This window comes from Tachyglossus aculeatus, chromosome X1 (assembly GCF_015852505.1).
Source record: "Tachyglossus aculeatus isolate mTacAcu1 chromosome X1, mTacAcu1.pri, whole genome shotgun sequence".
In the NCBI taxonomy this organism is placed as follows: Eukaryota; Metazoa; Chordata; class Mammalia; order Monotremata; family Tachyglossidae; genus Tachyglossus; species Tachyglossus aculeatus.
The window spans coordinates 116,895,209-116,921,328 of record NC_052101.1 but is presented as its reverse complement, the minus strand read 5'-3'; the positions used below and the strand labels follow the sequence as shown (position 1 = coordinate 116,921,328).

Here is a 26,120-nt window from a genome sequence, read left to right as displayed (position 1 = left end):
GCTCTCGCGGAATAGGGGGACGGTAGCGGCCGTTCCGACTCCCCCCAGGGATGAGCCCTGGAACCGATGGATCCGCGGGGGCAGAAATCCGGGCTCTCTACCCCCGTCGGCCAGCCACTTCGCAGGAAGCCAGAGCCCTAGCCTTCTCTCCCCCTCCAACTGCCGCTCAGCTGCCTTTTCCGGAAGGCGATGGTCTGAGGGCGGACGGGGCCGAGGGGCTTGTCGGCCCAGCAGCCGGCAGCACCTTTGGGTGGTTCGGGACGACCTTGACGGGGACGGGGGTGGCGGGCGGGATCTGGGGAGGACGGGTAGACGTGATTGAGGGTAACTGGACGACATGAATGAGCTCTGGCTGGAGTTGAGGGAGAGACGGGGCGGCGGCCACGACTGAGGACGGTGCCGTAACCGAGCTGTTTGTTCCCCATCCTCTAGGGGGAGCTGACGAGCCCCTTCCTGCGGCTCCCTTCCCGCCTCTTCCCCCTTCACCCACCTCGCCGCCATTTTGGATGCCCACCCCCATTTTGGATGCTCGCCCCCGTGAAGCTGAGCCTCCCCGGCATGGCGAGCCCGGCCCTGAGCCCGGACTCGTCTTCCCACGAGGCCCTCTCGGGCCCTGCCTGCTCTCCCACTTCGGACTCGGAGAACCTCAGCCCCGACGAGCTGGAGCTGTTGGCCAAGCTGGAGGAACAGAACCGGTGAGGGAGGGGATGAGGGGCCGCTCGGGTGTCTGAGGGGGCGGGTGGGGAAAGGTGGGCGGGGCAGGGTGGTCGAGGGCCGAAGGGTCGGAGAAGCGGAGACTGGGGTCAATCAATCAGTCAGTCGTATTTATTGAGCGCTTACTGTGTGCAGAGCACTGGACTAAGCGCTTGGGAAGTACAAGTCGGCAACATCTAGAGACAGTCCCTACCCAACAGTGGGCTCACAGTCTAAAAGGGGGAGACAGACAACAAAACCAAACATACTAACAAAATAAAATAAATAGAATAGATATGTACAAGTAAAATAAATAGAGTAATAAATATGTACAAACATATATACATATATGCAGGTGCTGTGGGGAAGGGAAGGAGGTAAGATGGCGGGGGGGGGAGAGGGGGATGAGGGGGAGAGGAAGGAAGGGGCTCAGGCTGGGAAGGCCTCCTGGAGGAGGTGAGCTCTCAGTAGGGCCTTGAAGGGAGGAAGAGAGCTAGCTTGGCGGATGGGCGGAGGGAGGGTATTCCAGGCCCAGGGGATGATGTGGGCCGGGGGTCGATGGCGGGACAGGCGAGAACGAGGCATGGTGAGGAGATTAGCGGCGGAGGAGCGGAGGGTGTGGGGTGGGCTGGAGAAGGAGAGAAGGGAGGTGAGGTAGGCGGGGGCGAGGTGATGGACAGCCTTGAAGCCCAGAGGGTCGTCGTAGTAATGGTGATGATGACGATAACTGCGGTATTTGTTAAGCCTTTACTCTGTGCCAAGCCCTGGAGTGAAGCAGTGTGACTCAGTGGAAAGGGCATGGGCTTGGGAGTTAGAGGTCATACTAATGATAATAATAATAATGATGGCATTTATTAAGTGCTTACTATGTGCAAAGCACTGTTCTAAGCGCTGGGGAGGTTACAAGGTGATCAGATGGTCCCATGGGGGGATCACAGTCTTCATCCCCATTTTCCAGATGAGGGAACTGAGGCCCAGAGAAGTGAAGTGACTGGCCCAAAGTCACACAGCTGACAGCTGGCGGAGCCGGGATGTGACCCCATGACCTCTGACTCCAAAGCCCGCGCTCTTTCCACTGAGCCACGCTGCTTCTCAAGTGCTCTCGTGAGCACTTAGGAATAACAATAATAATAATAATAATGATGGCATGTATTAAGCGCTTACTATGTGCAAATCAATCAATCGTATTTATTGAGCGCTTACTGTGTGCAGAGCACTGTACTAAGCGCTTGGGAAGTACAAGTTGGCAGCATATACAGTCCCTACCCAACAGTGAGCTCACAGTCTAGAAGGGGGCACTGTTCTAGTAAGCGCTCAATAAATACGATTGAATCAATCAATCAATCAATCGTATTTATTGAGTGCTTACTGTGTGCAGAACACTGTACTGAGCGCTTGGGAAGTACAAGTTGGCAACATATAGAGACAGTCCCTACCCAGCAGTGGGCTCACAGTCTAAAAGGGGGAGACAGAGAACAAAACCAAACATACTAACAAAATAAAATAAATAGAATAGATATGTACAAGTAAAATAAATAAATAAATAAATAAATAGAGTAATAAATATGTACAAATAATTGAATGAATGAATGGCTCTGGGCAAGTCTCTGGGCCTCAGTTCCCTCATCTGTAAAATGGGGACGAAGACTGTGAGCTCCACGTGGGACAACCTGATCACCTTGTAAATTCCCCAGCGCTTAGAACAGTGCTCTGCACATAGTAAGCGCTTAATAAATGCCATTTAAAAAAAGTCACTTCACTTCTCTGGGCCTCAGTTATCTCATCTGTAAAATGGGCTTTAAGACCATGAGCCCCACATGGGACAACCAGATTACCTTGTACCCCCCCCCCCGCAGTGCTTAGAACAATGCTTGGCATGTAGTAAGCGCTTAACAAATACCATCATTCATTCATTCAATCGTGTTTCTTGAGTGCCTACTGTGTGCAGAGCACTGTACTAAGCACTTGGGAAGTATAATTACTATTATTAGTAGTAGTAAGTACTGGAGTAGATACAAGGTAATCAGGTTGTGCCCAGGTCCTGCCCCGCATGGGGCTCACAGCCTAAGGGGGAGGGAGAATAGGTATTAACAAAATAAAATAAATAGAATAGTAAAATAAGTAAATATAAGTAAATAAGTAAATAAACTTACTTAAATAAGTAAATAGATAAGTAAAATAAGTAAATAATAAGTAAAATAAATAAATAGAATAATAAATATATACAAACATATATACATATATATAGGTGCTGTGGGGAGAATAGGTATTTTAATCACCCATTTTACAGATGAGGAAACTGAGGTCTAGAGAAGTGAAGTGACTTGCCTGAGGTCACCCAGCAGGCAAGTGGCAGAACCTGGATGAGAACCCAGGTCCTCTGGTTCCCAGGCCCGGGCTCTCTCCACTAGACCCCGCGTTTCCAGGCAGAAGAAAAATGCCTAGCCCAAGGAGAGAGAGAGAGGGAGGTTGGTGGCCTTGATGGTTTTTGCCTCTTACCTTCTCCCTTCCACGAGGATGATGCTGATGGTATTTGTTAAGCCCTTACTACGTGCCAAGCATTGTTCTAAGTGCTGGGAGAGATACAAGGTCATCAGGTTGTCCCACATGGGACTCACAGTCTTAACCCCCATTTTACAGATGAGGGGACTGAGGCACAGAGGTGAGGTGACTGGCCCAGAGTCACACAGTTGACCCGTGGCGGAGCCGGGATTAGAACCCACGGCCTCTGACTCCCAAGCATGTTCTCTTTCCGCTGTGGCCTTTGGAAAAGAGCCCCGGGCCTTGGAGTTAGGGGACCTGGGTTCTAATCCCTGCTCCGCTGGTTGCCTTCGGTGTGACCTTGGCCAAGTCACTTCACTTCTGTCCTCCCCACTCCTTAGACTGAGCCCCAAGCGGGAAAGGGGCTGTGTCTGACCTAATTAATTTGCAGCTACCTCAGTGTTTCGTTTTTAAAAATTATTATTCTAACTATCATTAATGATGTTAATAATAATTATGGTTTGTGTTAAGCACTTACTGTGTGCCAGGCACTGTACTTAGCACTAGGGTGGATACAAGCAAACCGGGTTGGACGCAGTCCCCGTCCCACATGGGGCTCACAATCTCAATCCCCAATTTACAGATGAGGGAACAGAGGCACAGAGAAGTGAAGCCATTTGCCCAAGGTCACACAGCAGACAAGTGGCAGAGCCGGGGTTAGAACCCAGTTCCTTCCGACCCACAGGCCTGGACTCTTCCCACTAAGCCATGCTGCTTCTCATTATCATTGTTAGTGTCTAATAATAATAATAATAATAATAATAATTATGGCATGTGTTAAGCACTTACTGTGTGCCAGGCACTGTACTGAGCACTAGGGTGGATACAAGCAAACCGGGTTGGACGCAGTCCCCGTCCCACATGGGGCTCACAATCTCAATCCCCAATTTACAGATGAGGGAACAGAGGCACAGAGAAGTGAAGCCACTTGCCCAAGGTCACACAGCAGACAAGTGGCAGAGCCGGGGTTCGAACCCAGTTCCTTCTGACCCACAGGCCTGGATTCTTCCCACTAAGCCATGCTGCTTCTCATTATCATTGTTAGTGTCTAATAATAATAATGATATTTGCTAAGCACTTACTATGTGCAAAGCGCTGTTCTAAGCGCTGGGGAGGATACCAGGTGATCAGGTTGTGGGGCTCACAGTCTTAATCCCCATTGTACAGATGAGGTAACGGAGGTACAGAGAAGTGAAGTGACTTGCCCAAAGTCACACAGCTGCCAAGCGGCAGAGCCGGGATTAGAACCCATGACCCCTGACTCCCAAGCCCGGGCTCTTTTCACGGAGCCACGCTGCTCCGTGCTCTACTCCGTTAGAGTGTAAGCTCCTTGTGGGCAGGGAATGGACCCCTCGGTTATTCTTCTGAACTTCCCAAGTGTCTAGCACAGTGCCCCCCACCAAACGGGAGTTCAGTAAATGTTACGACAACTACTGTCAACACCGCCATCAGGCTGCTGTCGCCCCAAGCGAGAGGCAGATCAAAAGTTGGCGAACCCTCCTCCAGGAGACCAGCAACCCCCCACCCCGGCACAGCAGATAGGCGCAAATTGGAGAAATCCCGCCGTGTCCGAGCCACAGAGCAGGATGGCATTCCCAGGCTCGGGACACGGTTTGCGCCTCAGCTGTTGGGAGGCCCGAGACAGCGTTTGTAAAGATACACGCCTTTTACAGGTTCGGTTTCTCCCTTCCTTGTGAGCATTCCGAGTTATAAAGCAGAAATCCCTTGCAGGCGCCACCCTGGCCATTTTCGGTCCTCATATTACTACGATCGGATCCCGGACTTTGCAGCGGCACACAGTGAACGCCCGCGACAACTCGCTGTCTGGCCCGATTCATCTGTATCTACCCCAGCGCTTAGTATTTGATGATGATTATTATTATTATCGGTCGGTCGATGGTATCGATTGAGCGCTTCCTGGGGGAAGAGCGCCGTGATAAGCGTACAGTGCAAGAGTTAGTAGACGCGATCCCCGCCCAGAAGGGGTTTGTGGTCTACAGGTTGGGGGTGAGGGGGAAGAATTGTGAAAAGGAAAGAAAAATGATTCCCCACTCCCCCCCCGTGGCCCCGGCAGACTCCTGGAGGCCGACTCCAAGTCTATGCGCTCTATGAACGGTTCCCGGCGCAACAGTGGCTCCTCGCTGGTGTCCAGCTCCTCGGCCTCCTCCAATCTGAGCCACCTGGAGGAGGACACCTGGATCCTCTGGGGCCGCATTGTGAACGAGTGGGATGAGTGGCGACGCAAGAAGGAGAAGCTGCTGAAGGTGAGGGGGTTCGGGGCGCGGGGGTGGGGGCGGCGGCCGGGCGCGCACGTGGGGTCACCTTCCTCTCCTCCCCGTAGACGCCCCCTCTCCTCCGGCCAAGCTAAGGCGCCGTCACTTCCCTGCATCTCCCAGCTGCAGCAGCCCCCGAGGAAGGGGGAACGGGGAACCCCCGCCGTAGGGCTTGAGCCGTCGGCCTCCCGCTCCCCTCCGAGAGGCCCAGAGGTCAGGGTCAGGAAAGTCCAGGTCGTAGGGACCTTGGGACCGTCGGCTAGGCCACCTCCCCACCGTGGCACGGGGCCGCCCGGGCTCTTCCCGGAACCCCAGCGCCCAACCCGGGGTTTTCGAAGGAGGTGCCGAGAGAGGTTTGCTCCTGGGGCTCCCGGACTCGCCGGGCCGGGTGGCTCCGAACTGGGGTCTGCTCTCATTGTCTCGCGGGGCCGCTGAAGCCCAGACCATTCGGCCTCCCCTCTGGGCCAACAGGCGGCCACGATCCCATCCAGGGGACCACCGCTTGCCCACCGGGACTTGCTGTCTTGCCCCCCGCCCCGGCTCCTCCTTGGTTCCCCACCCCCGCCCGACAGCTCCGCTTCCTCCACCTGCAACCTCCCCTCCCCGGGAGCTTCCGGCCAGTCTAGCGAAGGCCAGGGCTGGAGGGCCCAAAGGTGACCCGCGTCACTGCCCCCCCCACCCCACTCCCCAGGAGCTGATCCGGAAAGGCATTCCCCACCACTTCCGGGCCATCGTGTGGCAGCTCCTCTGCAGTGCCACCGACATGCCCGTCAAGAACCAATACTCGGAGCTGCTTAAGATGTCATCCCCCTGCGAGAAGCTGATCCGCAGGGACATTGCCCGCACCTACCCCGAGCATGAGTTCTTCAAAGGGCAAGACAGCCTGGGTCAGGAGGTCCTCTTCAATGTCATGAAGGTAACCAGTGCCAGACCCGATCTCCTGGGGAGCTCGGGGTCCTCCCCAGCTCCGCAGAGATTTCAGGGGTTTTGACAGAAGGGCGGGGTGGCTCCTGGGCTACTGCTCCAGGGATGCAGCCCCCGGTTCCTTCGGCAAGACCCTGGGTCTGCCCCCTCCCCCGCCGCCCCCACCTAGATTTCCCCGGGGAACGGCCCCACCCGTGCAGAGAGGGCCCACAGCCCTCCCCGTTCCCCCCTTTGAGGGAAGTGCCGGCAAGCAGGCACTCGCTGCAGCAGCTGGGCAGACTAGTGGCAGTATGCAGGGCCGCTTGAACCGTCGGGCCGGAGGGGCAGCCGCCCCGGACCCCTCGCCCTGAGGGGAAAGCCCCCCGCCTCCTGCAGCCACCACCCCGCGTCCCCCCCCGACTTCCCTGGCCTCTGCAGAAGCCCCAACTGGGCTGAAAATAGTTCTGGCCGGGTCAGGAAGGGGAGCCCACACCTGGAAGCTAGGGTGGGTGAGCACGCGCTCCTGGGTGGACGGGGGAGTCGGGGAGCGGCAAGCTTGGGCCCAGGGAGCCCACCGGGCTTCCTCGACCCTGGGCCCACCGGAGCCTTAACCTGTCTCGGGGCCAATTCTGTTTCTCTTCCAGGCATACTCTCTGGTGGACAGGGAGGTGGGCTACTGCCAGGGCAGCGCCTTCATCGTGGGTCTGCTGCTCATGCAGGTGGGTGGGCGGCCACCTGCCCAGCCCGTGGTCAGAGGGGGTGCCGGGGGGCGGGGCTCCCTCCCCAGGGCCCCCGTGGCCACTTCCTTGGGCCAGACACGGGGCGTCCTCCTCTCCGGCGGAATGCCCTGGCTACTCCCCTGGAGCCGACCGAGGTCCGCTCGTAGTCCCGGCCTCCGTTCCGTGATTGAACCCTGACCGAGGGCCCGGGAACCCTAGGCCCCAGCAAGGGTCTGAGCTAGGCCTTGTCCTAGCCCCCTCGGGCAAAGTCAGGCCACCTGAAGGAAGGTCAGGGTTGAGGGGGCGGCAGCCTCCAGTCCCCCCGGGGTGGGGGGGGTCTGACGGGGGACTTCGGTCCTTTCCGGAAGAGGTGGTGAGGCGGAGTCCGGCCAAGCTGACGATGGGGAAAGTCGAGCTGGGAAAGACCTTGGTGTGGTGGAAGAAGGGAACCGAGGGGCAGAGAGGGAGAGAGAGAAGTGTCTGTGGGGGATTTGTGCTGGGGTAAGGGAGTTCCCTCCTGCATCTTCATCACCCTCCGGTCCCAAGGAGCTCCCGCGGCCGCCACGGCTCGATTCGGCCCGGTGGCCGCGTGTCGAGCCAGGGAGCTGAGCGTGGACCAGGGGGCTGGGGAGGCCCAGCTGGACACCAGCCTGATGCCATGTCCGTCTCTTGCTCCTCCCCCAACCCCTGCCTCCCCCCCCCGCCCCACCAGATGCCGGAGGAGGAGGCGTTCTGCGTATTTGTGCGGCTTATGCAGGAGTATCGTCTGCGAGAGCTTTTCAAGCCCAGTATGGCTGAGCTGGGACTCTGTATTTACCAGTTTGAGTACATGTTACAGGTAAGGCCTTGATGGGCAGGGCAGCCCCCAGACACGATCCTGCTCTCACGGACGACTCACCCCCTTGCAACTCTAGCAGATTCAGCCTAGCCAGGTTACCCTCTTCCCCGTGAGAGTAGGCCTCCCTCTCCCACCCGAGCTATTGCTAACACGGAGAAACAGTGTGGCCTAGCGGAAAGAGCCCAGGCCCCGGTGTCAGAAGATCTGGACTCTGATTCCGGCCCTGCCACTTGTCTGCCGTGTGACCTTGAGTGAGTCACTTCACTTCTCTGGGCCTCAGTTTCCTTATCGCTAAAAGGGGAATTAAATCTCACTCCCTCCTACTTAGATTGTGAGCTCAGTGTGGGACTGGAGCTGTACAACCTGATGATCTTGTAGCTACCCCAGTGCGTAGTACTGGGTTTGGCACATAATAAGTGCTTTAAAAGTACAGTAATAATAATAATGAAAGCAGCGTGGCCTAGTGGAAAGCACACGGGCTTGGGAATCAGAGGACCTGGGTTCTAATCCCAGCTCTGCCAATTGCTCGCTGTGGGATCTTGGGCAAGTCATTTACCTTTTCTGTGCCTCAGTCTTCCTGTTCTCCCTCCTGCTTAGACTTTGAGCCCCATGGGAGACAGGGACTGTGTCCAACTAATTAATTTGCATCTACCCCAGCACTTAGAACTGTGTTTAACACACAGTAAACGCTTAAGTACCATTAAAAAATTTAAGAATAATACTAACAATCCCCAGCTCTGCCAATTGCTTGCTGTGTGACCTTGGGCAAGTCACTTAACTGCTCTGTGCCTCAGTTCTCCTATTCTCCCTCCTACTTAAACTGTTACCCCCCACCCCATGTGGGGCAGAGACTGTGTCCAATCTGATTAACTTGCATCTACCCAGCGCCTAGAACAGTTTTTGACACATAGTAAACACTTAAGTACCATAAAAACATTTTTTTTTAAAAAAAGAACTGGAGAGTAAAGGGTCTTCGGACCAGAGCAGATGGCAAGGAGGGCGAAGGACCTGAGAGAGGTGGGCTTTCAAAGAGCCATTAGGGGCGGTCAGTTCCCTAGAGAAGCAGCGTGGCTTAATGGAGAAAGAGCAAGGGCTTTTTGGGAGTCAGAAGTCATGGGTTCTAATCCCAGCTCTGCCACTTGTCAGCTGTGTGACTTTGGGCAAGACACTTAACTTCTCTGTGCCTCAGTTACCTCATCTGTAAAATGGGGATTAAGACGGTAAGCCCCACGTGGGACAACCCAATTACCTTGTATCTCCCCTAGCGCTTAGAACAGTGCTTGGCACGTAGTAAGTGCTTAACAGATACCATCATCATCATTATTATTATTATTATTTTTATTACCTGTCATCCACCCTCTCGGGCCTACTCCCTGGCCTGCCTGGCCCAGTTGATTCCAGTTCCCTCCCTGGAGCTGGGCCCTGGGCTTCTCTTTAAAGAGTTGGAGGGCTGGAACTTTGTGGGGTGGAAAGCCCTGAACCCCTTCATTCATTCATTCATTCAATCGTATTTATTGAGCGCTTACTGTGTGCAGAGCACTGTACTTAAGCCCTTGGGAAGTCCAAGTCGGCAACATCTACAGACGGTCCCTACCCAACGGCGGGCTCACAGTCTAGAAGGGGGAGGCGGACAACAAAACAAGACATATTAACAAAATAAAAGAAAGAGAATAAATATGTACAAATAAAATAGAGTAATAAATCCATACAAACATATATACCTATATACAGGTGCTGTGGGGAGGGGAAGGAGGTAAGGCGGGGGCTCAGTCTGGGAAGGCTAATCCGGCTCAGTGTTTCGAGGACCAACTTCGAACGGCGGAACCATCTCACCCATCCCTTTCCTGAGCGCTGGTCTAGACGCAAGATGGTTGGCTCAGACGCATGGGACTCCAAACCACGGCTTCCAGACTTCTCGCCCCTTGGGGCAATGGGGCTGATCTGGGAATGGGCTTCCACTGTCCTGAGAGAAGGTGGGGTGGAAGAGTGGTTAGCCGGGAGGGGCGGGGGGACGCATGGGAAGATGCACTGGAGCGACTTTTCGACCCAGGGTCTCTTTAGTCAGTCAGTCGTATTTGCTGAGCGCTTACTGTGTGCAGAGAGCACTGTGCTAAGTGCTTTAGGAAACGAGGTTGGAAATGGATAAGGAGAGAGACCTTCCACTCTGGGGGGGGGGGGGGGGGGCGGTGTGTGTGTGTGTGTGTGTGTATAACAGAGACAAAGCAGTCTGCCTGCCTTTGCTTATTAAAGGGGAGGCAGCAGACATCTCTGTTTATAAATAGCAGCCCCTACATGGCTCCTGGCTGCCAGACAGAACTGTACACATTGGTCTCTTCGGGAAGTCTGATCCAGGTGGAGCTGCCCGGCTCGCGACGGGGAGGGAAGGGGACCTTTGGGCTGTCCCCACGTTCAGCCTGTCACTTCCCTGGGGACCGTCACTAGAGCCAACCCTAGGCTGGAGATATTATTTCTCCTCAGCCAGAAGGAACGGGAGACTTCTGGAGGCTCGGCTCCCCTCGGTTAGGCCAGGGAATAGGGTTTGGGTCGCCTGGGGAATGCAGGCGGTATTTCTACCCTGAATTAAAAAGGTTTCCTCCCCTTCTCCACCCCCGCCATCCTCAAGGCGACGTCCGCATTGCCGCATTGGTCAGCTGGGAGCCGTTTTAAGCTAGGGAGGAAGCCGGCTTCGGTGACCCCAGTGTCAACCTGGAGGCAGAAAGGTCTAGGATTGAGCAGGGGATTTGGGGATTGTAGTGAGAGGCCCAATCTGAGAGCGAACTTCTAGGTTCCTCACAAACCCTTTTCTGCTGCATCTGGCCTCTGATCTTCATCCCTTCCCAGTAACTGGCAAGTTTGAAACAAGGTCTCCAACTGCTAGTTGGGAGGCAAGAGGGAACTTCCCGGAGTTCAAAGGGGTGCGAAAAAGTTCCTGTATAGAGAGAGTTTGGGATGAGGAAAGCAGGAGTGATCTAGGCTCAGAATTGAGAAATCTAGGCCGCCCGAGGGCTGGGGGGTGGTGGTGGGGTGCTGGCGGGGAATGGGGAGTAGTCTAAAATCTAGACACACAGGTGGGGCACTGTGGGTGTGTTCCAGGGGTGAGGACTGTATTAGGTTCCTGTTTTCAGTGGGACATGGGGAACCTCTCGGAATTGAGGGTCTTGGCTCTTCTTTTTTTTTTTACCCGCCCCCTTCTCCCCTGGCAGGAGCAGCTTCCAGACTTAAACATCCACTTCCGCTCGCAGAGTTTCCACACCTCCATGTATGCCTCGTCTTGGTTCCTCACCCTCTTCCTCACCACCTTTCCCCTGCCCATCGCCACCCGGGTCTTTGACATCTTTATGTATGAGGTGAGTGCAGGGAGGCCTCGGGGGAGGGGAAAGTGCAAACCTAGGGGATGTCTGGTGTTACATAATGGCATTTATTAAGCGCTTACTATGTGCAAAGCACCGTTCCAAGCGCTGGGGAGGTTACAAGGTGATCAGGTTGTCCCTTGGGGGGCTCACAGTCTTAATCTCCATTGTACAGATGAGGCAACTGAGGCCCAGAGAAGTTAAGTGACCTGCCCAAAGTCACACAGCTGACAGTTGGCGGAGCTGGGGTTTGAACCCATGACCTCTGACTCCGAAGCCCGTGCTCTTTCCACTGAGCCACGCTGCTTCTCTACATGTTAGATTTGACCTCCCTCCCCACCCCATTTTCCTCCCCCCGCCAATCCCTGTCCCGGGGTTGGTTTCTCTCTACTCCCCTCTGCCCGCACCCCCACCCAGCTCCCACTATCGACACGTTTCCAGTTTTCTCCCGTCATCTCCCCACCCAGGATTGTCCCTTTCCTCGCTCCCTTCTTTCACCAAGTTGCAGCTGGACTAAAGGGCTGGGGAGCGGGGCAGCGTGTGGTGGGGGGAGAGAGGAACCGTGGAACCTGGAGACCCCCCCCCACCACCACCACCACCACCGCCCCACTTCTGGGACAGGCCCGGGCCAAAGCCAATTCCCTCCCTTTGTAGGGTCTGGAGATTGTGTTCCGTGTGGGCCTGGCCCTCCTCCAGGTGAACCAGATGGAACTAATGCAGCTGGACATGGAGGGAATGTCCCAGGTGAGTGAAGACCTCTGGCCTCCCCACCCAGCAGATCCACAACCTCTGCTGCACTCTCTGTGCCCTCTGCTTTCCGCTCCGCTGTCCGCTCTGCTCTCGACCTGGCTGCTTAAATGGAGATTGGGCTCGTCCGGTTGGGGAGTGGGGAAGGGGACCCCCGTCCAGGGAGCTGTAAGGGGGCACGCTGCACTTCATTGAATTGGCGCTTGCCGGTTCTGACGGCTCGGAGGGGTCAGAGGGATTGCTGGGGACAGTGAGGGCAGAGAAAGACTCCAGAGGAAGGAAGGGAGGAGAAGGATCTGAGATCTGACAGGCCCTCGGGCTGGAGGGTGGGTAGGGGTAAAATATGGCCTGATTTCTTACTCTCTGTCTTGACTTGTTGATCAGGTGCCCAAGGCCTGGTATCACTGAGTGCAACTAGCGGTAAAAGCAGACAAACAAATCATGAAGGCAACCAGGGGGGCGGAGGGGTGTCCCAGGACAGGCTAGGCCCAAGGCAGACAGGAATGAACTGGGACAGAGTCCTGCTGGGTGGAGGGGCCAATCACACTTATTGAGCGCTTACTGTGTGGAGAGCACTGGACTACGTGCTTGGGAGAGTAATAATAATAATGGTATTTGTTAAGCGCTTACTATGTGCCGAGCACTATTCTAAGCACAGGTGTGGATACAAGGTAATCAGCTTGTCCCACGTGGGGCTCACAGTCCTACCCCCCATTTTACAGATGAGGTAAGTGAGGCACTGAGAAGTGAAGTTACTTGCCCAAAATCACACAACTGACAAATGGCAGAGCCGGGATTAGAACCCATGACTCCCAACCCCACGCTCTTTCCACTAAGCCATGCTGCTTCTCACAATATACAATATAGCATAGTTGGTGGACACATTCCCTGCCCGCAGTGAGCTTACAGTCTGGAAGGGGAGACAGACAATATATATGTATATATAAATTATGGATATTCATTCAGTTGTATTTATTGAGTGCTTACCCTGTGGCGCACTGTAGTAAGCGCTTGGGAGAGTACAGTACAGCAATAAACAGATACATTCCCTGCTCACAATGAGCTTACAGTCTAGAAGACGAGCTTACAGTCTACATGTACGTAAGTGCTATGGCACTGAAGGAGGGGTGAATAAAGGGTGTATACCAAGTGCAAGGATGACGCAGAAAGGGGTGGGATAAGAGGAATGAGGGCTTAGTTGGCTGAATCCCCTTTCCCCTCTTCCTCCCCCTCTTCCCCAGCTGGTGCGCTGAGAGAGAATGCACAAAGCCCACAGTTGTGTCCAGAGATAGGGGGGCCCATTGTCCTCAGCCCTAGAGAAAGACCAGTTTGGAGCAAAGAGCCAAATCTCTTTCTTCCTGCCCTCCTCCGCCTGGTCTGGGCATCTAACACGAACTGTACTGTGCTATGCTGCCCCGGCTTCTGGTCGAACACTTTGCCGGGGTCTGGGTGCCGAGCAGACACGGCAGCCCCTGCTTCCAAGGGCCTTGCTGTCTCGAGTCAGAGGAGTGGACTTTCGTTTTTCCCCTCCCTGCTGTTCAAATCCATCTACTGGCTCTCCATCACCTTCTACCTCAAATGAAATCTTCTTCCTCCTCCTTTCGCCTTCCCCTCCCTCCTCTTCTCCCTCCCTTCTCCCTCCTCTTCTCCCTCCCTTCTCCCTCCTTTTCTCCCTCCTTTCTTTCTCCTCCCCCTCCTTTCTTCATCCTTTTCTCCCTCCAGAGGAGTGGACTTTCGTTTTTCCCCTCCCTGCTGTTCAAATCCATCTACTGGCTCTCCATCACCTTCTACCTCAAATGAAATCTTCTTCCTCCTCCTTTCACCTTCCCCTCCCTCCTCTTCTCCCTCCCTTCTCCCTCCTCTTCTCCCTCCTTTCTTCATCCTTTTCTCCCTCCTTTCTTTCTCCTCCCCCTCCTTTCTTCATCCTTTTCTCCCTCCTTTCTTTCTCCTCCCCCTCCTTTCCTCCTCCTCCCCCTCCTTTCCTCCTCCTCCCCCTCCTTTCCTCCTCTTCCCCCTCCTTTCCTCCTCCTCCACCTCCTTTCCTCCTCCTCCCCCCTTTCCTCCTCCTCCCCCTCCTTCCTTCCTCTTCTTTCTTCCTCCTCCACCTCCTTCCTTCCTCCTCTCCTTCCTTCCTCCTCTCCTTCCTTCCTCTTCTCCTTCCTTCCTCCACTCCCTCCTTCCTTCCTCCTCTCCCTCCTTCCTTCCTCCTCGTTCCTCTCCCTTCTTCCTTCTCCGCCTTCCTCCCTCTCCTTCCATCATCCTCCCCTCCCTCCTCCTCCTCCCCCCCCATTCTTCTCCTCATCCTCCTCCCTTCTTCCTCTTCCTCCCTCCATTTTAACGTTTTCCTTCTCTCCTTCCTGTCTCTCCATGTCACCATCTGCTTGGGGCAGCTGCCTCAGTCTTCCCATCCTGTCCTTTGCTTTTCCCTCCTTCAGAAATCTCCATAGCCCCCACCCCTTCAGGGAACTCTAAAACTCCGAAGGCAGCTCAGGACAACTTGGAGGGGTGGCAGGAAGGGCCAGTGGTCTGATTATGGTCCCTTCCCCTGTCCCAGAGTAGGCTGCTTCTCTCACTAATCCGTACCTTCCCAACTCCCCCGTCCTGACTGGACCTCTCTGGCCTGTGATGGAGTAGGAGGGAAGGAGGAGTGATGGTCTCAGAGGCCAGAGAGGTCCAGTGCAGGGAAGATATGGATTCCAGGGATGTCTGCCACCCCCACTCCCGGCCCCTCCCGGGGCCCGGGAGCTAGCTGCGGCTGCTGCTTGGTTGGTGGGTGGCAGCCCCTGGCCAGGTGGTGATGTCTCGGGCTTTGTCCACAGTACTTCCAGAAGGTGATCCCACATCAGTTTGACAGTTCTCCCGACAAGCTGATCCTCAAGGCCTATCAAGTCAAATACAACTCCAAGAAGATGAAACGGTAAGTGGGTCAATCGATCCGAGGTATTGGTCGGGCCCCTACTGAGGGTCATGGCGCGGTGCTAAGCGCTCGGGTGGGGTCTTCTGGGAAAGCGGCCGGGATGGACGGGGAGCTCCCAGTTTGGGGTTCCTTGGAGAGAGGGAGGGGATGGGAGGGAGAGATGAGAAAGGGAGGCGTCTGTGTGACTGACTCCACGGGTCCTGTGGCTGTGCAGGTTGGAGAAGGAGTATGCGGCCATCAAAAACAAAGAGATGGAGGAGCAGATTGAGATCAAAGTAAGTCCCAGGCCCCCAAGGGTTGTCTTGTCCGGTCCAGGGAACTCGCCTCTTGTCCTGAGTGAGTGATTGGCCATCCAGGGAACTGGCCTTGGATCCAGAACTGTCCCCATCAGTCCAGTCGTGCAGGCTGGGAACAGAGGGCTGTTCAAAGGGCAGGGTCTCTCGGGCTGAGACCCCCCGCATCCCCATCCCCAGTCCGAGCGGTACGTGCCGTGCAGCTGCTAAAGCCCTCTCCTTCTGAGGCAGTTGCTGGCCTTTCTGAGTGTTTTTGGAAGATTTCAAAAGTGCTGTGAGAGCCTTAATGATGATGATGGTAATTGTGGCATTTGTGAAGGGCTTACTATGTGCCGGGCACTGTATCAGCACTTAGAACGGTGCTTGGCACATAGTAAGCGCTTCACAAATGCCATCGTTATGATTATTAAGCACTAGGGGAGAATGCAAGCAAGTCAGGTTGAACACAGGCCCTGTCCCACATCGGGCTCACAGTCTTAATCCCCATTTTACAGATGAGGGAACTGAGGCCCAGAGAAGTTCTGTCATACATTCATTCAATCGTATTTATTGAGCGCTTACCCTGTGCCGAGCACTGTACTAAGAGCTTGGGAAGTACAAGTTGGCGACATATGGAGGCGGTCCCTACCCAACAACGGGCTCCCAGTCTAGAAGGGGGAGGCAGACAACAAAACAAAGCATGTAGACAGGTGTCAAAGCTATATGCACAGTATTAACAAAATAAATAGGATTCATTGTCGTATGTATTGAGCGCTTACTGTGTGCAGAGCACTGTACTAAGCACTTGGGCAGTACAAGTCGGCGACATATAGAGACGGTCCCTACCCAACAACGGGCTCACAGTCTAGAAGAGGGAGACAGACAACAAAACAAAGCACGTAGACAGGTGTCAAAGCTATATTCATTCATTCAATCGTATTTATTGAGCGCTTACTGTGTGCAGAGCACTGTAGTAAGCTCTTGGGAAGTACAAGTTGGCAACATACAGAGATGGTATATGCACGTTATTAACAAAATAAATAGGATAGTAAGTGACTTGCCCAAGGCCACACAGCATTCATTCATTCAATTGTATTTATTGAGCGCTTACTGTGTGCAGAGCACTGTAGTAAGCGCTTGGGAAGTCCAAGTTGGCAACATCTAGAGACGGTCCCTACCCAACAGCAGGCTCACAGTCTAGAAGGGGGAGACAGAGAACAAAACAAAAAATATTAACCAAATAAAATAGGAGCAGACACATGGTGGAACCGGAATTAGAACCCATGACCTTCTGACTCCCGGGGCCATGCTCTATCCACTAGGCCATGCTGCTTTGCTTTGGTTCCCTAAGCTTCTGGGTGCCTGAAATTCCCAGACTGAGTCCCCCTTTTCCTCTGCTCCCCCTCCTTTCCTCTATCCCCCTCCCTGCCCCTCAGCACTTGTGTATATAGGTACATATTTATCATTCAGTTAATTTTTTTTCTTAATGAGGTGTGGCTCAGTGGAAAGAGCCCGGGCTTTGGAGTCAGAGGCCACGGGCTCAAATCCCGGCCCCGCCGCTTGTCAGCTGTGTGACTTTGGGCAAGTCACTTCACTTCTCTGGGCCTCAGTTCCCTCATCTGGAAAATGGGGATGGAGGCTGTGAGCCCCCCCTGTGGGCCAGCCTGATCTCCTTGTAACCTCCCCAGCGCTTAGAACAGTGCTTTGCACATAGTAAGCGCTTAATAAATACCATCATCATTATTATTATTATTACCTTGTATCTACCCCAGCGCTTAGAACAGTGCTTTGCACGTAGTAAGCGCTTAACAAATGCTATTATTATTATTATTATTAAAATGGGAATTAAAACTGTGAGCCCCACATGGGACAATCTCATCCCCTTGTATCCCCCAGCGCTTAGAACAGTGCTTTGCACATAGTAAGCGCTTAACAAATACCATCATTATTATTATTATTATTATCTATAATTCTGTTTATTTGTAATGATGCTACTGACGCCTGGATCCTTGGGTTCCGCCTCAGATTGGGAAGAAAGAAAGAAGCCGAGAGCATCCCCGCTGTTGGGTAGGGACCGGCTCTAGATGTTGCCAACTTGTACTTCCCAAGCGCTTAGTACAGTGCTCTGCACACAGTAGGCGCTCAATAAATACGATTGAATGAATCCCCCACCCCGTCGCTGGACAGGCTGCCACTAGGGGGCAGAATAGGCCCATCTGGATCGGGAACACCGGGAACACTGGGAACATCCAATCAATCAATTAATCAATCAATCGTATTTATTGAGCGCTTAATGTGTGCCGAGCACTGTACTAAGCGCTTGGGAAGTACAAGTTGGCAACATCTAGAGACAGTCCCTACCCAACAGTGGGCTCACAGTCTAAAAGGGGGAGACAGAACAAAACCAAACATACAACAAAATAAAATCAATAGAATAGATATGTACAGGTAAAATAAATAAATAAATAAGTCATCCAGGTTTCCGTTAGTCAAGATCAATCAGTGGTATTTACTGAGCGCCCACTGGGTGCAGAGCCCTGTACTAAGCGCTTGGGAGAGTACAGTACAACAGAGTTGGCAGGCACGCTCCCTGCCCACAAGGAGCTTCCGGTCTAGAGTACGGAGTGCTCCACCAAGGTGCTTGGGAAAGAGACGACCAACTTGTACTTCCCAGGCGCTTAGTACAGTGCTCTGCACACAGTAAGCGCTCAATAAATACGATTGAATGAATGAATGAAAGACCCAGACCCTGCCTTGGCGGCAAGGAAACAAGACAGACAAATAGCCACTAAATCTGAATCGACTCTCATAGGGAATGAATTGCCCGGGGAAGACGGCTCAGTGGGAGGAGCGTGGCTCAGTGGAAAGAGCCCGGGCTTTGGAGGCAGAAGCCATGGGTTCAAATCCCAGCTCCGCCACTTGTCAGCTGTGTGACTTTGGGCCAGTCACTTAACTTGTCTGGGCCTCAGTTCCCTCATCTTTAAAATGGGGGTTAAGACTGTGAGCCCCCCGTGGGACAAGTTGATCACCTTGTAACCTCCCCAGTGCTTAGAACAGTGCTTTGCACATAGTAAGCGCTTAATAAAGGCCATCATTATTATTATTATTATTATTATTATGGGGGACGGCCTTGGAAAGTGGGGGTGGTTCATTGGGAGCCTTAAACCGCTCACAGAGGGGAAGAGAGAGATAGAGATCAGTGAATCAGTGGTGTTTATTGAGCGCTTACTATGTGCAGAGCATTTCACTCATTCATTCATTCAGTCGTATTTCTTGAGCGCTTACTGTGTGCAGAGCACTGTACTAAGCGCTTGGGAAGTACAAGTTGGCAACATATAGAGATGGTGCCTACCCAACAACGGGCTCACAGTCTAGAAACAACAGGCTCACACTGTACTAAGCTCTTGCAAGAGTACAATACAACAGAATTAGCAGGCAGGTTCCCTTGCCCATAACGAGCTCACAGACGAACTTACAGTCTAGAGGGGGAGACGTACATTAATAATAATGATGGCATTTGTTAAGCGCTTACTATGTGCCAAGCACTGTTCTAAGCACTGGGGGGAATACAAGGGAGAGTTCAGGTTTAGTGGCTATTTGTCTGTCTTGTTTCCTTGCCACCAAGGCAGGGTCTGGGTCTTTCATTCATTCATTCAATCGTATTTATTGAGCGCTTACTGTGTGCAGAGCACTGTACTAAGCGCTTGGGAAGTACAAGTTGGTCTTCTCTTTCCCAAGCACCCTGGTGGAGCACTCCACACTCTAGACCAGAAGCTCCTTGTGGGCAGGGAGTGTGCCTGCCAACTCTGTTGTACTGTACTCTCCCAATTGGGGCTCACAGTCTTAATCCCCATTTTACAGATGAGGTAACTGAGGCCCAGAGAAGTTAAGTGACTTGCCCAAAGTCACACACACATTAATAGAAATAAATATATAATTTGTAATGTGTAATTTTAATGTCCCCAGTGGGACAACTTGATCACCTTGTAACCTCCCCAGTACTTAGAACAGTGCTTTGCACATAGTACGCGCTTAATAAATGCCATCATCATCATTATTATTATTATTATAGGGGACGGCCTTGGAAAGTGGGGGTGGTTCATTGGGAGCCTTAAACCACTCACAGAGGGGAAGAGAGAGGTGGAGATCAGTGAATCAGTGGTGTTTATTGAGCGCTTACTATGTGCAGAGCATTTCATTCATTCATTTAGTCAATTGTATTTATTGAGTGCTTACTGCGTACAGAGCACTGTACTAAGCGCTTGGGAAGTACAAGTTGGCAACATATAGAGACGGTGCCTACCCAACAACGGACTCACAGTCTAGAAACAATGGGCTCACACTGTACTAAGCTCTTGTGAGAGTACAACAGAATTAGCAGGCAGGTTCCCTTGCCCATATCGAGCTCACAGACGAACTTACAGTCTAGAGGGGGAGACGTACATTAATAATAATGATGGCATTTGTTAAGCGCTTACTATGTGCCAAGCACTGTTCTAAGCACTGAGGGGAATACAAAGTAATCAGGTTGTCCCACGTGGGGCTCACAGTCTTAATCCCCATTTTACAGATGGGGGAACTGAGGCCCAGAGAAGTTAAGTGACTTGCCCAAAGTCACACACACATATTAATAGAAGTAAATAAATAATTTGTAATGTAGAATTTAAAGATATATACACAAGTATTTATTTATTTTACTTGTACATATTTATTCTACTTATTTTATTTTGTTAATATGTTTTGTTTTGTTCTCTGTCTCCCCCTTCTAGACTGTGAGCCCACTGTTGGGTAGGGACCGTCTCTACATGTTGCCAACTTGGACTTCCCAAGCGCTTAGTCCAGTGCTCTGCACACAGTAAGCGCTCAATCATCATCATCATCATCATCAATTGTATTTATTGAGCGCTTACTATGTGCAGAGCACTGTACTAAGCGCTTGGGAAGTACAAATTGGCAACATATCAATACGATTGAATGAACGAAGTGCAAGATGATTAGAGGAGCTTTATTCTCCTTGTCCACGAAATGCCTTCTCCTTTAGACCGCTCTCTAAGCTTTCAGTTCAGTCCTTCCACTTCTCCAACACCGAGTGAGTTGGGCCGGGGGAGAGGGAGGAATATGTCGCTCCCTGAGGGGAGGTGTCTTAGTCCACTGACCTAGTTGGAGAGGGTCCCCCCAACCTGGACTTCCACTCCTGGACAACTTGCTTCCCCGGGAGGCTCCCTTCTCTCCCTCCTCACTCTGACTCCAGTCCCACCCTGACAGAAAGACCAGGCGTCCAGGCCCATTCCCCAAATCCCTGGGAGTCAGTCAGTCGTATTTATTGAGTTTCTAGACTTTTAGACTGTGAGCCCACTGTTGGGTAGGGACTGTCTCTATATGTTGCCACCTTGTACTTCCCAAGCGCTTAGTACAGTGCTCTGCACACAGTAAGCGCTCAATAAATACGATTGATGATGATGATTGAGCACTTTATGCAGAGCACTGTACCAGGCGTTTGGGAGAGAACAATCGAACAGCCATATTCCGTGCCCACAACGAGCTTACAGTCTAGGTGGGCAGGGCTGGGGTGAGGGTGTACGCCCCTCTCGCTTTCCCAGAATGGAACTGGGATGAGTCCAGAGGAGGGAAGGGTGCAGTGTGTACCCCTGGGTTTGGGGGGGGGGAGCACCGAGGCTGGGCAGGCCGTCATCCCAAGTGACCCAGGGGACCGCCTGGCCGAAAAAGAGCCTGCTGACTTCTCCTGAATCGGTTCAGAAAGAGAGTTGGCCGGTTCCGTGATCACCGGCGTGGGTGAGCCGGGGAAGTTTAACTACCCTTGCAGACCAGAAGGTATTCCTGAAGCCCGTTGATCTTGTTCTGGGATCAGGGGAGCTGGAAAGTCAAGGGTCACCGAGATGTAGATGAAATTAACTTTCTTATACTTGAAAACAGTTGTCCCCCTCTCCATCCCCCCATCTTACCTCCTTCCCTTCCCCACAGCACCTGTATATATGTATATATGGTTGTACATATTTATTACTCTATTTATTTATTTATTTATCTTACTTGTACATTTCTATCCTATTTATTTTATTTTGTTGGTATGTTTGGTTCTGTTCTCTGTCTCCCCCTTTTAGACTGTGAGCCCACTGTTGGGTAGGGACTGTCTCTATGTGTTGCCAATTTGTACTTCCCAAGCGCTTAGTACAGTGCTCTGCACATAGTAAGCGCTCAATAAATATGATTGATTGATTGATTGATTGATTCCCTGCCCCTAGCCCACCCACCCGCCACTGCTCTTTTAGCTTTCTTCCTCCAGGATCAGCCTTGTAATCCCAGTTTGATTTTTGTTTCTCCTCCTAGACTCTTGCTATTTTCATAGTCTCCTCCCTCAGTTCCCTTCTGCAAGTTATGTTAGGGCGGAGGATGGCGATGGCCCGGGAGTAGCAGGGAGAAGCAGCAGGGCCTAGTGGAAAGAATACAGTCGGGAGACCTGGGTTCCAATCTTGCCTCCACCACTGGACTGCCGTGTGACCATGGGCAAGTCATTTAATCTCTCAGGGCCTCAGTTTCCTCATCTACAGGATGGGGATTCCACACCGATTCTCCCTTCTCTTTAGACTGTGAACCCCAGGTGGGAAAGGGACTGTGTCTGATCTAAATGTCTTGTATCTTGTCACTCAACTTTTCTGTGCCTCAGTTACCTCATCTGTAAAGCGGGGATTAAGACTGTGAGCCCCATGTGGGACAGGGACTGGGTCCAAACTGCTGATCTTGAATCTACCCCAGCTCTTAGAACGGTGCCTGACATTCATTCAGTCGTATTTATTGAGCGCTTACTGTGTGCAGAGCACTGTACTAAGCACTTGGGAAGTACAAGTTGGCAACATATAGAGACGGTCCCTACCCAACAGTTTGCTGACACATAGTAAGCACTTAACAAATGCCACAAAAAAACCGAAACCTCTCTCCCCAGCTCTGTTGATTGAGTTGATTTTATTACTCTATTTATTTATTTATTTTATTTGTGCATATCTATTCTATTTATTTTGTTAGTATGTTTGGTTTTGTTCTCTGTCTCCCCCTTTTAGACTGTGAGCCCACTGTTGGGTAGGGACTGTCTCTATATGTTGCCAACTTGTACTTCCCAAGCGCTTAGTGCAGTGCTCGGCACACAGTAAGCACTCAATAAATACAATTGATGATGATGATGTTGCCAACTTGTACTTCCCAAGCGCTTAGTACAGTGCTCTGCACACAGTAAGCGCTCAATAAATACAATTGATTGATTGAGTGGAAGATCGCCCTGGGAGGTTTCAGTTTTTCCTTTGGCCTTCCAGTATACCTAGACTGTCCTAGAATCAATCAATCAATGGTATTGATTGAGCACTATGTGCAGAGCACTGTACTAAGCGCTTGGGAGAGTCTGCAGACATGTTCCCTGCCCACAAGGAGAAGCTCCCCAGGAGAGGGCAAGAGGCCAACTCTGTGCTGGAAGAAATTGGTGATGTGCTAATGAAGGACCCAAGAAGACCTCAGGGAGTAATCAGTAGTAAGCGCTTAGTCGAGTATTCTGGAAAGACCTTCGGCCTGGGAGCCAGAGGACCTGGCTTCTCACCCCGGCTCTGCCACTTGTCTGCTGTGTGGCCTTGGTTGAGTCACTTCACTTCTCTGGGCCTGTTACCTCATCAGTAAAATGGAGAGATTGACTAGGAGTGACGTGTAATAATAATAATGATGGCATTTGTTAAACATGTGCAAAGCACTGTTCTAAGCGCTGGGGAGGTTACAAGGTGATCAGGTTGTCCCACGGGGGAGCTCACAGTCTTCATCCCCATTTTACAGATGAGGTAACTGAGGCACAGAGAAGTTAAGCGGCTTGCCCCTAGGTCGCACGGCAGACAAGTGGCGGAGCCGGGATTCGAACCCGTGACCTTTGACTCCCAAGCCCGTGCTCTTTCCACTGAGCCGTGCTGCTTCTCAGCCATGCTGCCTCTCAGCATTGTACTTCCCAAGCCCAACTTGTACTTCCCAAGCGCTTAGTACAGTGCTCTGCACACAGTAAGCACTCAATAAATGCGATTGATTGATTGATTGACAGGGACTGTCTCCAACCCGATTACTTTGTATCTACCCCAGCGCTTAGAACAGCACTTGACACAGAGTAAGCGCTTAACAAATATAATAATAACAATAATAATAAATACCCCTGATGGATTGATAGTCGGTATCAAGCCCCACTGCACAGAGCTCTGAGCAAAGACTCAATCAATCAGTCGTATTTATTGAGCGCTTACTGTGTGCAGAGCACTGTACTAAGCGCTTGGGAAGTACAAGTTGGCAACATATAGAGACGGTCCCTACCCAACGGTGGGCTCAATTGTAAGTGCTCTGAGGGCAGGGTAGGATCCATGTTTAGGTCCCAGCTCCTTTTGGCTCATCCAGCAAGACTGAGGCAGGGACCGTGTCCTTCCTGATGATCCTGTGTCTACCGCAGTGCTTTGTACAGTGCTTGGCACCCACACTTCTTTACTTCATTTTGTGGCATTTCACAAATAGGAGCCCTCAGGCTTGGTTTGGCCTTCCTCTGGTCTGAGGTCTGGTTTCCTGGCTGCCGATGTACGTAGCTGTAAATTATTGATATTAATGTCTGTCTCCCCCCACTAGACTGTAAGCTCCTTGTGGGCAGGGAACGTCTGTTGTCGCGTCCCCTCCCGAGCGCTTAGTACAGTGCTCTGCTCACAGCCAGTGCTCAATAAATACCGCTGATTGATTGGTGATGATGAGAATAATGAGGGTCTTTCTCAAGTGCTTACTGCGCGCTGAGCAGTGGGGTGGATAGACTATTTAAGAACAGGTCCCTAGCCTTTTTTAATGATATCTGCTCTTCCCAATTTTGCAATCACTTATTAAGACTTTTAGTCTTATTAAGTCTTTTAGACTGTGAGCCCACCGTTGGGTAGGGACTGTCTCTATATGTTGCCAATTTGTACTTCCCAAGCGCTTAGTACAGTGCTCTGCACACACTAAGCGCTCAATAAATACGATTGATGATGAAGTCTCAAAGTAGATCTGAGTTTCTAATTGTTTCCGAAAGCCCGACCTGCCCCCGCAGCCCACCCTCCCCCAGGCAGGCGGTGCGCGGTCAGAAGAACGTTTCCTTGATTCTGCCGGCACGTTCTGGCCAAAACGCGTAGTGGAAACACGTGTTCTGGCAGAACTGACTGTCCTCCAGCACACGGTTCGACACAGTGGAAGTGCTGGGGGTAACGAACCTCAGGTACAAGGAGCATGAACAAAAACACGGACACCTAATTTACAGAAAATGAGTGGAAGTGCTAGAGGGAGCTGGAGTAATTAGCGTGACCAGAGGCCAGTGGCGTTTTTGGAGTTGGGGAGGGAATATTCCAGGAGAAGGAAGAGTGGGAGGGGTGGGAAGAAGAGGGGGGCGGGTTGTCATTGAGGTGGATAAACAGATTGGCTTGACCAGAAGATGCCCTTGCACTTGGATTTGCTCCCTTTTATCACCCCTCCCTCAGCCCCACAGCACTGATGTCCATGTTCATAATTTTATTTATTTATATTAATGTCTGTCTCCCTACCTAGACTGTAAACTCACTGTGGGCGGGGAACGTTTCTACCAACTCTGTTATACTCTCCTAAGCGTTTAGCACGGTGCGTTCAATAAATGCAGTTGATTGGTGCCCGCAGCTGGGGGGCTTTGAGAACTTAGCGTCAGGGGTAATAATAATAATGGCATTTATAAAGCGCTTACTATGTGCAAAGCACTGTTCTAAGCGCTGAGTTCTAAGTCCTCTCGCTGACAGGATCTCTCTCTCTGTCTCTCTCGTTCCTCCCCGACGCGCGCAGCGACTCCGAACAGAAAACCGGCTCCTGAAACAACGGATTGAGACGCTGGAGAAGGTGAGGGGGAAGCCCCACCCGCCCACCTCCTTCTGGAAAAATCCTCTAAATCTGGCTGGGCTCAACACCACACCCTCCCTCGAGGGGTGGAAGTACCTGACACCCACCCCACCCAAGCCCACCTATATTCCTTCCTGAAGGGCTGTCCCCCCGCCAACCCAAGCGACAAAAACCGCTTGCCCCCCTTGACGTCAGGGTGGGATTCCGGTGGGGCTCCCAAGTTGAGCGTCATTCGCTCTGAGGCTGGAGTCGCAGCTTGGCGGGTGGTGCACTGTGATCCGGCTTGCGGTGAAGTCTCTGCCGTCTTTTGGGTTACGGTGGAAATACTGGCGGGATTCGGGTTGCAGCGTAATTTGGGGTTGTGGTGTAATTGGAGCTGCCACTTGTTCTGTCACGCTGTAATCTGGGTTACCCCGTAATTAGCACCGGGATTGGGGTTATACGCTAATTGCCCGGATGGAAATAATCATAATTTGGCTGTGGGTAATGCTACCCCTGGTCGACGACGCTGTCTCTCCTGCCCTAATTAAACCGGGGTGCAATCGACACTGGAATTGGGTTACGGCGGAATTGGGAATGTAATTTGAGTGGCCGACGGACGCCGACTTCAGGTGCGGTGTCAAAAGCTGGGGACGTGTCTACCGGTGCTGGGCCGTTTTTAGGTAGCGGCATGGCTAGCGCCGTCGGTGTTGCAGCAGTAAGGGGCGGGTGGGTGGTCTTGGGGGCGACCTGGGCTCCGGCCCTGGGTCCCCTCCTTCTCGGAAAGCAGGCTCAGCCTGAGCCCAGGCAGGACCCTTTTCCCCTGAGAAGCTGCAGACAGGGCCCCGCTCAGAGCCCAGAGACCTGAGCAGCTGGCCCTTCCACTCCCCGCCCCGCGCCGGTGGCTGATTCTATTCATGGGGGCCGAGGCCCCGCTTGGCTTTCTTCCTCTTACTTCCTGTCTCAGCCCGGAGTTTTGCCA

The 26,120-nt window shown here is 52.4% G+C and overlaps 1 protein-coding gene across 4 annotated transcripts in view; it reads left to right on the top strand.

The window, feature by feature from the left end:
* Positions 1-26,120, top strand: part of EVI5L (ecotropic viral integration site 5 like) — a 46,120-nt gene that overhangs the window by 1,863 nt on the left and 18,137 nt on the right. For 3 of the 4 annotated variants that reach the window (XM_038740459.1, XM_038740458.1, XM_038740460.1), the window contains exons 2-11: positions 433-695; positions 5,309-5,498; positions 6,199-6,423; positions 7,055-7,129; positions 7,842-7,967; positions 11,171-11,314; positions 11,972-12,061; positions 14,884-14,981; positions 15,196-15,256; positions 25,106-25,159. In XM_038740459.1, the coding sequence (XP_038596387.1) occupies positions 433-695; positions 5,309-5,498; positions 6,199-6,423; positions 7,055-7,129; positions 7,842-7,967; positions 11,171-11,314; positions 11,972-12,061; positions 14,884-14,981; positions 15,196-15,256; positions 25,106-25,159 (1,326 nt within the window). The remainder of the gene's footprint in view (positions 1-432; positions 696-5,308; positions 5,499-6,198; positions 6,424-7,054; positions 7,130-7,841; positions 7,968-11,170; positions 11,315-11,971; positions 12,062-14,883; positions 14,982-15,195; positions 15,257-25,105; positions 25,160-26,120) is intronic. The other variant, XM_038740461.1, reaches the window with a different exon arrangement.